The sequence below is a fragment of the Myotis lucifugus genome, unplaced genomic scaffold, assembly GCF_000147115.1.
Source record: "Myotis lucifugus unplaced genomic scaffold, Myoluc2.0 scaffold_190, whole genome shotgun sequence".
NCBI classification, from domain to species: Eukaryota; Metazoa; Chordata; class Mammalia; order Chiroptera; family Vespertilionidae; genus Myotis; species Myotis lucifugus.
Window position 1 is genome coordinate 1,901,970 of NW_005871238.1, and position 12,216 is coordinate 1,914,185.

A 12,216-nucleotide genomic window follows, 5' to 3' on the forward strand; every position below is an offset into this window, starting at 1 on the left:
AACGGCGGGGCAGGGGCCAGGGCCCCCAACCCAAGTTCCCCCCCCGCCCCCCCCCCCCCCCGGGAGGAGGATCCGCGTGGAGGCCTTCACCTGGCCTTCGCTGAGCTGCGCAAGCTGCTGCCCACGCTGCCCCGGACAAGAAGCTCTCCAAGATTGAGATCCTGCGCCTGGCCATCTGCTACATTTCCTACCTGAATCACGTGCTGGATGTCTGAAGGCGGCCGGGGGCACCCCTCCCCGGGCCCCCCCAGGTCCCTTCTCCTCGCCCACGGACTAGAACAGACACCTCCCTCCTGAGCCCTGTGCCCTGGCATGGAGCCCCCCGGCCTGGGGTAGGGGATGATGTCCCCACAGGTCGTGACCGACCCAGCATCCCAGGGCTGCTCTGGGGCACCTTCTCAGTGTGTGGTTGGGCCCCTGCTGTTAGAAGTGTCAGTGGGGAGGGGCGGTCAGTGTCCAGTCCTTGTTGGATTCACTAAGCTCACCACACATTGCGTCCCCCTAGCTCTCTCAAGGGCTGCTCCCTCTTCTATCCCAGGTACAGATTTCCAGAGACCCAGACACCCCCCGCCCCTTCCCCATCCTCTTTCCACCCTGTTCCAGCTCCTCCTGCCCATGGTAGGGAGGGAACATCAGAACAGGAAGGGGTGGGCTTCTTCCTCCGAGATCTCAGTCTAGATTGGCAGAGGGGCCTGCGGAGATGACGTCATCTCGGGGGCGGGGAGTCCCAGTAGCTGACATTGGGGGGAAGGTCTTCCTGTTTTCTATCTTGTTCCTGAGGATGCTGGCCTTGATCTTACTTGGTAGAGAGTGCCTTGCCCTCTCTGAGCTATTTGCTTCCCCTCCTTGGCCCCTCCCACTCCCACCTTCCCAGTTTTCTCCCTCCCTGGGTGCAGAGCTAGAGAAAGGCCAGCTTGGATCCTGGGGCAGGGGATGATGTCCCCAAACTCACCCCAGGGAATGGGTGGGCCAGAGCTCACCTCTGCTTCCTGCATCTCAGCCCACCACGAAAATGTGCAAACCACATCAGGTCCTCCCTGGGATGCAGAGGGTGCCTCCTCATGGCCCTCTGGGAACGCTCAGCTCTCCTGGTCCTAGGGCCTGTTTATCATCCCCCGCCCCCCTTCCTTAAACTGCCTTCAGCAAGGGAAGTGACCCTCACCCACCCCACCTCCAGCGCTCTGCCCCCACTCCCCCTGTCACTGAGCCCCACGTGCTCACCGGAGCCTGGGGTCAGCAGTAGAACAAGGGCCCTAGGACCTGTGCAAAAGCAAGGAGCTCACTGCACTCAGCATGCTCCTCCCTCGCACCAAACTGCTAGCTCTACAAGGATATTTATTTATGTATTTATTTATTCATCTATTTATTTACTTATTTATTTATAAATATGACTATTTATTGCCAAGCTGTGCACTTTGGGGTAGGGGGAGGAGGCTCCTGGAAGCCCTGGCCAGGTCTCTCTTGCTTCTTCCCTGATTATTCCTTTCCCTTTCGTGCTCCTTCTGCAACTGCAGGTGTGTGTGGGGATCCCCTTTGCTCATGACACCCCATATCCCTCCTCAGACCCATCTGTCTGTCACCCTAGTCCTCTGGGATGGTGCCCCTCCCCCAGCTCTAGGGCTCCCAGTTTCCTTCCTCAGCTCCCTCGATTCCCAGACAACCCCACCCTCTCCCAGCGGCCTCTTTTCTCTCTCCAGCCTTCCCCCAATCCCTCCCTGTTCCCTAGTACCCCCAAGAGTGGGCCCTAGGGGTCTGTGTCCTATGTCCTGTTGCATTTCCGATTTCATACAAAAGGAAAAATTAAAGTGACCTTGTTCTACCACCAGGCATGGCTTGGATCATTTGAATAGGCTGGGAAGTTGGCCTGCAGGTTATGGTAGGGTGGGCACAGTGGGTTCCAGGCCTTGACGGCTCTTCTGATGGGGCCTTGAGAGCGCGGTCCGGTGGGCAAATGAGGAGAGGAAGAAGAAGGGATCACAGAGTAAGGAGGTGCAGAGGAAGGTGTAACACACAGGTCCCAGACCTCCCCACCTAAAGCCTCATGGACCCCCATGTTGGGCACTCATCGAGTGACACTTTCTGATCTCTCTGATGTGCTTCTGCTCCTGCTCCCAATGGGTCTGAGAAGGAGCTGAGTGTCCCCATGGAACCCAAGTTCAATATGTATCTGTGGGTCCACGCTCCTGGGAAAAGCCATGGAATGAAACACTGCCTTCCCTGGTATTGTCTCTAAACTGGGTCAAAATTCCTTGAGATCTCAGTTCTTGGCTCATGTTGTATTCCCACCTCAGGATACTGGGGAGAACACACTGGACCAAGACTAAGAGTGATACGGAGGATACCGGAGGAATCCTGGGAGGCACCCGAAATCGACTTCTAGCTGAGGAAACTAACGCCCAGAGAGGAGGAGGGCTTTGCCCAAGGTCACACAGCTACTTGTGGGCGGAGATAAAGTTCAAACCCAGGTTCTCTATGTTCTATACCCCAGGCCCCTCTGCCTCCCTGAAATGACAGGTGGCACTTTATGGACCCCAATTTTAATGAACATGGATAAACTAGGGAGTATTCAGAGTCGTGTGGTCAAGAAGGCTAAAGGCCTGGAGACCTCACAGGAGGAATAGTTAAAAAACTGAGGATATGTGTCTTTACAAGAGTAGATTTAGGGGCAACATGCTACCCATCTTCAAATATTGAAAACCAACAAGCAAACAAACAAAAAAGAAACAAAAGCAGACATTCAGTGTGGTCCCAGGAGTCAGAACCAGGACCAGTAGGTGACAGTTACAGGAGACAGATTTTACTGCAAGAAAAACTGCTGCACTTGGAAGAAAAACTGCCCCGCCATGAAGGACCAGTCTCCAGGAGGAGGGCTCCAGTGGGCAGGCAGCGATACCCCGGAGCACATTCCTGCCTACGTGGTCGTGGTCCTCAAGATCCTTTTCAAACGTGAGATCACCTGAGAAGGCTGAAGGCAGGCCGTGGGAGGGGAATTCTAAGGTGTCCTCCATTGCTGAAAGGCGCCATTTTCATCTGTGATGAGCTCAGGATGAATGGCATCAGCAGCAAGAAGGGTCTGAGTTAGACTTCGAGAGGAGAGTTGATATCTTCCCTTCCCCATCTGAGTTAGACTGACATGTGCTCTGCCCAGAACATGACAAGAGGGAAGCCAGAGAGTCTGAGAGGACTACAGGGGCTAGAGTGGGAAGGGAGCACAGAAAGCATTGCATCCGACACCTTTGTCTTTTTTTTTAAATATATTTTATTGATTTTTCACAGAAAGGAAGGGAGAGGGATAGAGAGCTGGAAACATCAATGAGAGAGAAACACCGATCAGCTGCCTCCTGCACACCCCGTACTGGGAATGTGCCCGCAACCAAGGTACATGCCCTTGACCGGAATCGAACCTGGGACCCTTGAGTCTGCAGGCCGACGCTCTATCCACTGAGCCAAACCAGCTAGGGCCCAACACCTTTGTCTTAAAGGCAGGTTACTGCTATCCACAAGGCTCATAGGACTCACACACGATGGCGGGCTGGGACTAGAACCTGGTTCTTCCGTTCCTGGCCCTGAGTGCTTTGTGCCTCCCCCTGAACAGCAACCATAGTCCCCTGAGCTCCCTTCCCCCCTCACTCTTCACTCTGCCGGGCTGGAAAGCAGAAGGGGTTACAGGCCCCCTCCTTAGGGATCCCTGAGGGCCTGGGGGTGGTAAGAGGTGGCAGCTGCAGCTGTTCTACTGCTAGCTCCGAATTTCTTCAGATAATCAATTGGCCTCGCTGTTGTTGGGCTCTGAAGGACGGGGCGAGGAAGGAGGTGGGAAGTGAGAGGGGGAAGAGAGAGGGGGAAGGGAGAGGGACCAGGCTCTGGGAGAGGACTGTCAGGGAGATGAAGTCCCAGGCTAAGGGAGAAGGGGAAAGACAGCTCTGGGGCCAGCAGACCAGGAGAAGGGAGGAAGGGAAGGCTAGAATAGCAGGCCCTCTTGGGGCCCTCGTTTCACAACCTCCAAAACCCGGCAAGGGTGAGGGCCAGTGGGGTGAGGCAGGGGCGGTTTGGGGCACCAGGCAAGGAGGGCTCTGGCCCCTCCCCCTCCCTTCCTCTTCCAGCCCCTTCTCATCAGGTCATACCCTTTGCAGCTGTCTGCGCCCTCTTCCATCCCTGGCTACTGCAGGCCCTGGCCCTCCAGTCCTGTCTGTCATAATTGCTCCTCTCTGCCCTCCTTCTCAGCAACCCCCACCCCCAGTGCCAGAGCAGACAGCAGGGCCTCTGGGGTTTGAGAATGGGGTGGTGGTGGGGGGGACTCTTAGCCACTCCTTCCCCTCTCCCCTTACACACACACACACACACACACACACACGTACACACACACACACACACACACACACACACGTTGTGTAGGCTGCCAGGCAGATGGCCCCTTTGTGCCCACACAATGGAGGCCCTGCCTATGCTCTCTTCCTCGGTTCACCCAGCTTCCTTCCTTCTCTGTCCCCGTCCACTGTCCACCTTCTTAGCCTTCTCTCCCTCTCTCAGGGGTGGGGAACGCCCAGCCTAAGGGCTTGATAAGTCCTGTGAAATCATGGGGTCTGGCCCTACCAAGGCATTAGAGGTGAGTTCATTAAATGTTTGACCGAACAGGCTAATTTTGAAGTCGATGATTTTGTATGGCCCATGAATGATGGTATAAATACCCAAATGGCCCTGGGCAGGAAAAAGGCTCCCCACCCTTGCAGGCGGAAGGCTCCTTTTATTGCCCCCTTCCTTCATCTTTCTGCCTTTTCCTTGCGTCCTCAGATCTGCCTGTGCGAGGATAGTGAGCAGGAGAAAGATGCTAACAGGAGGGCCACAGCCCTCGAGTGCTAGTCTAGGGAGAGAAGGCCACAAGCCTAGAGGGAGTGGGGAGGAGGGAGGCAGTGTGGCGGGTGGCCAGCAGCAGCTACAGCAACATCGCACTAGAGCAGTGGTTCTCAGCCTTCTGGCCCTTTAAATACAGTTCCTCATGTTGTGGCCCAACCATAAAATTACTTTCGTTGCTACTTCATAACTGTAATGTTGCTACTGTTATGAATCGTAATGTAAATATCTGATATGCAGGATGGTCTTAGGCGACCCCTGTGAAAGGGTCGTTCGACCGCCAAAGGGGTCGCGACCCACAGGTTGAGAACCGCTGCACTAGCGGGTAAGGATGCGCACACCTGCAGACAGAGCACCTGCGTGGGACTGGGCTCCACACTCGCCTTTCCTCTTGGTGCCACAATGAGCAAACCTCATGTCTCCCTGGGACTCAAACCCCTCGTCTGTGAACCGAGGAAGATGATAAGACCCGCCTCATGGGGTGTCGGGAGGATTGAGTGATTTCATCCTGGCGGTGCTCAGCGCAATGAGTGTTCACCAAGTGGTACCTCGGGGGCAGCAAGTCCAGGGCCAGCCTGTCCTGCTGTCCAGCTGGTGAGCTGCACAAGGTGCTGGGCCAGGGCAGTGAAGGGGCCTGACATCCAGCCCTTCTCCACCAGACCAGTCGTGCACTAGCGAGGATGCATGTCCCCCCGAGAGGTGGCCCTCGCCTCGAGCCCCTCATGTGGGGTCCCGAGCATCAGTCACAAGTCCAACGGAAAGTTCAGGAGTGCTGAACACCTTGGGAACCTAGGAAGTGGGAGGGGACAAGAAGCTATGGGAGCACCAGAGGGGAAGGTCCCGTAGTTCAGTGTCCTCTGGAAAGTTGTGAGGAACCAAACTATGAAATCTGCTAAACTGAGGATGGACAAACTGCAGCTGAGGAGACACATGAGTGCTGGAAAAACAGAAAAGGAGGGAGACCTGGGTGGGAGATGTGATCAGAAAGTCCTATTGATCCAAGGACTCTGGTCCTTGCTCCGCCTCCAGGTTCTGTGAGCCTGGTCCGATTATTGCTTGTTGGACACTGCCCCCTGCTGGCCACACGCAGAGACTCTCTCACTCTTACCCCTTTCTGGCTGGGAGCTGCTAAGAAACCTAAAGAGAAGACCCTCTGGGGATGGAGGGTCCCTGTCACCCAGAGTTTTTGTGGGAGGTTTCTTGAAGGTTAGTGAGGGCCGATTGCTGACTCGGGGTAACTAGAGACCAGAATTCATGGGTGTTCATTTACATATGTTAACGGCCTATAATTTTCAGATTGATTTTTCCCCTGCCTTTGTCCATTTCATTTGGTGTGTGTGTGTGTGTGTGTGTGCGCGCTATTTCTGGAGATGCTTGCCTCCTTCTGTGGTTGCTGTGTATGCCTACATCAGTGTGTTGTTTTTGTTTGTTTGTTTAAAAAATATATTTTATTGATTTTTTACAGAGAGGAAGGGAGAGGGATAAAGAGCTGGAAACATTGATGAGAGAGAAACACTGATCAGCTGCCTCCTGCACACCCTGTACTGGGAATGTGCCCGCAACCAAGGTACATGCCCTTGACTGGAATTGAACCTGGGACCCTTGAGTCCGCAGGCCGACGCTCTATCCACTGAGCCAAACCGGTTAGGGCCAGTGTGTTGTTTTTGTGTCCTTTTTTACGTAGGAATCTGAGTGACAGCTGTCACGCTGGAAACTCATTTTCTCTCCCCCTAGAAGCCCTTTCCTTCCCTCTAGGTTGTACTTCTGCCTCCCAGGGCTATTCACAAGGTACAGCGCTGGGCTGGCTTCTGCCCCACTCTGGCCACTCTAAGCTCAGAGCCTTGCTTCACTCTGACCTGGGACTCTTGGACCGCCCCCCCCCCCCAGAAGGGCCTCCAGCTTGGTTCCCAAGTGAAGCAAGAGGAGACAGAGGGCCCTGAGATAAGAGCCTCTTTGTTACTGTTGTCCCTTCATCCTTCCTGGCACTTAAACCCCAGCTCTCTCCTTTCAGAGCCTTGTAGCTGCCTCCTTCATTACTCAGCCCCATTTCAGTCAATGCACTATACATTCATTGGGTAGCCAGTGTGTGCCAGGCACTGTTCTAGGTTCTGAAGTGCAGACCCAGGCTCTCCTCACCATCTACTGGGAGGTGGTAGGTGGACCCAGACATGTAAACGCATTACTTTTTTTGACAGTGAATAGCACACACAAGGAATAGAAGTCATGCACGGAAGGAAAGATAAACTCGGAGGGAGTGCTGATGAGGGAGGGAGCAGGTAAAACCCGAGTTGGGCTGTGAAGAACAATAGCGCTTTGCCCTGGCTGGGTAGCTCCATTGTCCTGATATACCAAGGTTGCGGGTTTGATCCCTGGTCAGGGCACAAAAAGAATCAACCAATGAATGAATAAATAAGTGGAACAATAAATTGATGTCTATCTCTCTCTCACTAAAATCAATAAATTAACAAACAAACAAAAAAAGAAGGTTGATAGGAGTTTGCCAGGTCTGCAAAGGTGCTTGCAGAGAATTCTGTGGAGTACTATCAAGACCCTCCTTCCCAAATTCCCTCCTTCACTGGACAGGGGCACTCCCGTCCTCAGCTGCAGGAGTGTCGACTCACAGCGAACCATCTCAGCTTGAGATTCTCTGTGGGATTACCAGAGGCCTCTGCTGCCGCTGCATTGCATTTCAGCTTTCCTCTCTGTTTAATCCAGCTTCTGCACACTTAGCGAATGTCCCCAGGAGCCTGCCAAAGACCACTCTCCTGCATACAATCTCAGAGTGCAAGAATCCCAAGGAACCCTACCCAGGAGTGTGATATTCCAGGTAGAAGGCACTGTAGGGATGAAAGCCTGGAGGCCGGAGGAGGCTCCGTGAGCGAGAGAGCACTGTAAGCAGTTTGATACGGTTAGGACATAAATGCAGGAGGCTGATGGGGTAGGAAAGTGAGGGAGAATGGCCCAAGAGGTAAGCACGTGGAGAACGGTCGGGAGAGGCATTGTATGCTATGCCAGGAGCTTGCACTTTGCCACATAGTGATGGGAAGCCAGCGGTTCTTCTTCAATAGAGTAGATGAACACCAACAGGTTTACATGTGAGAACTGTCACTTTAAGGGCAGTTCCGAAGATAGACAAGTGAAGGTAAGATCTGCCCAGGGGACAGTTTTAGGAAGCCATTGCAAGGTCACCCGAGAGAAGGTAAGACTCTGTCCAGGCGGTGGCAGTGGGAATGGAGAAAAGAGGACAGATTTAGGAAAGCTATTTATTTATTATTTTTTAAAAATATGTTTTTATTGATTTCAGCGAGGAAGGGAGAGAGAGATAGAAACATCAATGATGAGAGAGAATCATTGATTGTCTGCCTCCTGCACATCCCCTACTGGGGATTGAACCCGCAACCCTGGCATGTGCCCTTGACCGGAATCGAACTGGGAACCTTCAGTCTACAGGCCAACACTCTATCCACTGAGCCAAACCAGTTAGGGCAGGAAAGCTATTTAAATGGTAGATTCAACTGGGTTTGGCAATTGATTAAACATAGTAGGCTAGAAGAGAACTCCCAGGTTTCTGACGTGAGAGCCTGAATAAACAGGGGGGCCACATTCCAAAATAGACAATATAGGAGGAGAAAGGGTGTGGGGAATTGTAGGGGTGATGGCAGCAGTGGTGACGTCATAAGAGCTGGGTGAGAACGGCTGTCCTTTCCCGTGGGGCTGTCCAGAAGGAAGCTGGCTCTCCAGGTTTGAGATGAAGAGTTGGGCCTCTCTACTGGGACTTTCCCAGGAATTTCCCCATTTCCCCAAACCGGACTCCTCATTTCCTCCTCCCCCAGCCCCGCTTTTCCCTTGGTGTCCCTCACCTGAGCACACAGCATCATCAGCATCCAACGGCCCTGCCTGTCGCACTTTTCTTTCCCTCGCTCTCACCTCCAATCCGTCATCAACATCTATTTATTTTGCTTCTAAATGTGCCTTGGAACTATTTCTGTATTTCCATCTGTAGACTCCTGATTTCCTTCGCTGGCACTGTTGCAGGTGCTGAGCTGGTCTCCCTGATTCCTGGTTAAGCGCCCTTAAATCGGCCCTCCAGACGGCCATCAGAGTAACCCTCCCAAAAGGCAAATTCGATCGGGACAGTTCTTTACTGAAGTTCTTTTATTGGCTCCCCATTCTTTCTAGAATAAAATCCAAATTCCTCAACATGAGTAAAAGTTCCTTTATGGTGCAGCTGCAGCCCATCTTTCCAGCCCCACCTTTCACCAGGATGCAGATCTCCTCTCCTCCAGGACACCTCCCGACTTGGTGTGCCCTCCTATGCCCCCTTGCTTGGCTACTCCTGGCCCCCTTAGCTTTCTTCGAATTGTACTGAAATCATCGAGTTTCAGTGTGACTGGGGACGAGTTACTTAAAAATCTCTGAGCACCTGTTTCCTCATCAGAGACAAAATATATACAGGGGCATGCAGTTAAAATTGCACTGTAGCTCTGGCCTGTGTGGCTCAGTTGGCTGGGCATCATCCCTTGCACCAGAAGGTTGCCGGTTGGATTCCAAGTCAAGGGCATATGCAAGGCTGAAGGCTTGATCCCAGGTAGGGGCGTGCAGGAGGCAGCCAATCAATGTTGTGCTCTCACGTTGATGTTTCTCTCTCTCCTCCTTTCCTCTCTCTCTCAAAATCAATAAATGATTCTTTAAAAAAAGTAAAAATAATAAAATAAAATTGTATTATATATTTACTGTTAGACTTTGTTTACCTTAATATGTACTGCTCCTTGCTTTCCTTTAGCAATACATTATAAACATCTTTTTATATCTGCATAAGTGGACTAACTTCACTTTTTAAACTTTTGCATAGGACATATGTATTGTAACTTATATAACCACCCTCCTGCTGATGAACACTTAAATTAATTCCAATCTTTTGTTACTAGCAATGCTGCAGGGCACATCATTCTATGCACATACAGTCTTTGTACACTTATGTGAGCATTTTTGGAGGAGAGATACTTAGAAAAAGAATTGTTGGATTAAAGAGAATGTGCATTTAAAATTTTGACAGGCACTTCCAAAATGTGCTCTAAAAGGTCTTTATCAAAATACACTATTTCCAGCCACACATTTCTACACACCCTTTATAGCAATGGATATCAGCATTAGTTTAAAATCTGTCTCCAATTTGATGGGCAAAAACAAATACCAAATTTTATTTAGTAAGAATTTTTCTTATTATTTGAGGTTGACTATAATAATAGTATACGTTATTATATGTTTGTATTTCTTCTGTGAATTGTATATTCATATCTTTGGCCTATTGAAAAAATTGTTTCTTTTTTATTTTTTTACTTTATGCTTTACTTTTTCTTTTAAAAAATGTGGTTTATTTTAAGTAAAACAAAAGTGTTTTTCTTCTTCACAAAATTGAGCAACTATGATTAATACTATGTGGCACATTAAATAATTGAACCATGCTTCCCTTTTAAAAAATATTTTTATTGATTTCAGAGAGGAAGGGAGAGGGAGAGAGAGATGGAAACATCAATGATGAGAGAGAATCATTGATTGGCTGCCTCCTGCATGCCCCACAGTGGGGATCAAGCCCGCAAGCCAGGCATGTGCCCTGACCAGGAAATAGAAACCATGACCTCCTGGTTCATAGGTTGACAATCAACCACTGAGCCAAAAATTTATTTATTTTTGAAATCTTTATTTTTTAAAGTATTACATACACTTCTCCCCACTCCCCCCCTTGACCACTTCTAGGCCACCCCTTACCCCAGGCCCTCACCACTCTATTATCTGTGTCCACTGGTTATGCATATATGCATACAAGTTCTTTGGGTGATCTCTTCCCACCCACCCACCCATCTCCTCCTTCCCTCTGAAATTTGACAGTCTGTTCCATGCTTCTATGTCTCTGGATCTATTTTGTTTATCAGTTTATTTTATTTATTAAATTCCACATATGAGTGAGATTGTGTGATACTTGTCTTTCTCTGACTGGCTTATTTCACTTAGCACAATACTCTCCAGGTCCCTCCATGCTGTCTCAAAGGGTAAGAGATCCTTCTTTTTTTATTGCTGCATAGTATTTCCTGGTGTAAAAGTACCACAGCTTTTTTATTCATTCATTTACTGATGGGCACTTGGGCTGTTTCCAGATCTCAGCTATTGTAAATAACGCTGCTATGAACACAGGGGTGTATACTTTCTGATTGGTGTTTTGGGTTTCTTAGAATAATTCCTAGAAGTGGATTGCTGGGTCCAATGGCAGTTCCATATTTAATTTTTTGAGGAAACTCCATACCATTTTCCCATAATGGCTGCACCAGTCTTCATTCCCACCAGCAGTGTACTAGGGTTCCCTTTTCTCCATATTCTTGCCAGCACATGTCATTTGTTGGTGGTAGCCATTCTGACAGGTGTGAGGTGATGTCTGAGATTTTGCTGCCTATGGTTTTTTTTAGGATTTTTTTTTGGTTTCACGACTTACATTTAAGTCTTTTAGCCACTTTGAGTTTATTCTTTTTTTAAAAAAATATATTTTATTGATTTTTTACAGAGAGGAAGGGAGAGGGACAGAGAGTTAGAAACATTGATGAGAGAGAAACATCAATCAGCTGCCTCCTGCACACTCCCTACTGGGGATGTGCCCGCAACCAAGGTACATGCCCTTGACCAGAATCGAAGCTGGGACCTTTGAGTCCGCAAGCCGACGCTCTATCCACTGAGCCAAACCGGCCAGGGCGAGTTTATTCTTGTGTATGGTGTAAGTTGGTGGTCTAGTAATGCTTCCCTTTTGTTGCTTCATCTTTTCTCATCCCTGATCCTAATTTCCTTGCCACCCCTCCCAGAGCCATCTACTCATTTATTTAGTGCACATCTTTGAATCTCTTTTTTATTTCTTTATTTACATACATACTTACACACACACACATCCATGAACAATACATTATACTATTTTGCGTGTTTTACATTTCAGGACAATATTGTGATGTACAACTCATTATGTTTCTTTTCCTTTTTACTATTGTGTTTTAAGATTATGTTATGCTTTAATATATGAGATTGAATTTAAAGCATAGTATGTGGTGAACTAGTTCAATTTTATCTACATATACCATATGTTCATTTCACTATGTATTTATCATATAAAATTTCCCCCAATTCTTTGCTGCAATGAGGATCCTTTGAATATGTCATTTTATGTATCTTTTGCAGGGTTATTTTGTTGTCTGCTTTCACCACTCTTATTCAAAATAGTACTGGAAGTCCTAGCCACATAGTCAGACATATAACAATAAAACGTTATCCTAAAGTAGAAAGAGAGTAAACTGTCAGTATTCACCGATGCATGATATTGTATGTAGAAAA

At 49.3% G+C, this 12,216-nt stretch overlaps 1 protein-coding gene across 1 annotated transcript in view; it reads left to right on the forward strand.

Annotated features, from left to right (window-relative positions):
* The first annotated feature begins 2,843 nt into the window (after positions 1–2,843).
* VANGL2 (VANGL planar cell polarity protein 2) overlaps positions 2,844–12,216 on the forward strand; it is a 48,257-nt gene continuing 38,884 nt past the window's right edge. The window contains exon 1 of the mRNA XM_006096943.3: positions 2,844–2,946. Coding sequence (XP_006097005.1) covers positions 2,844–2,946 — 103 coding nt within the window. The remainder of the gene's footprint in view (positions 2,947–12,216) is intronic.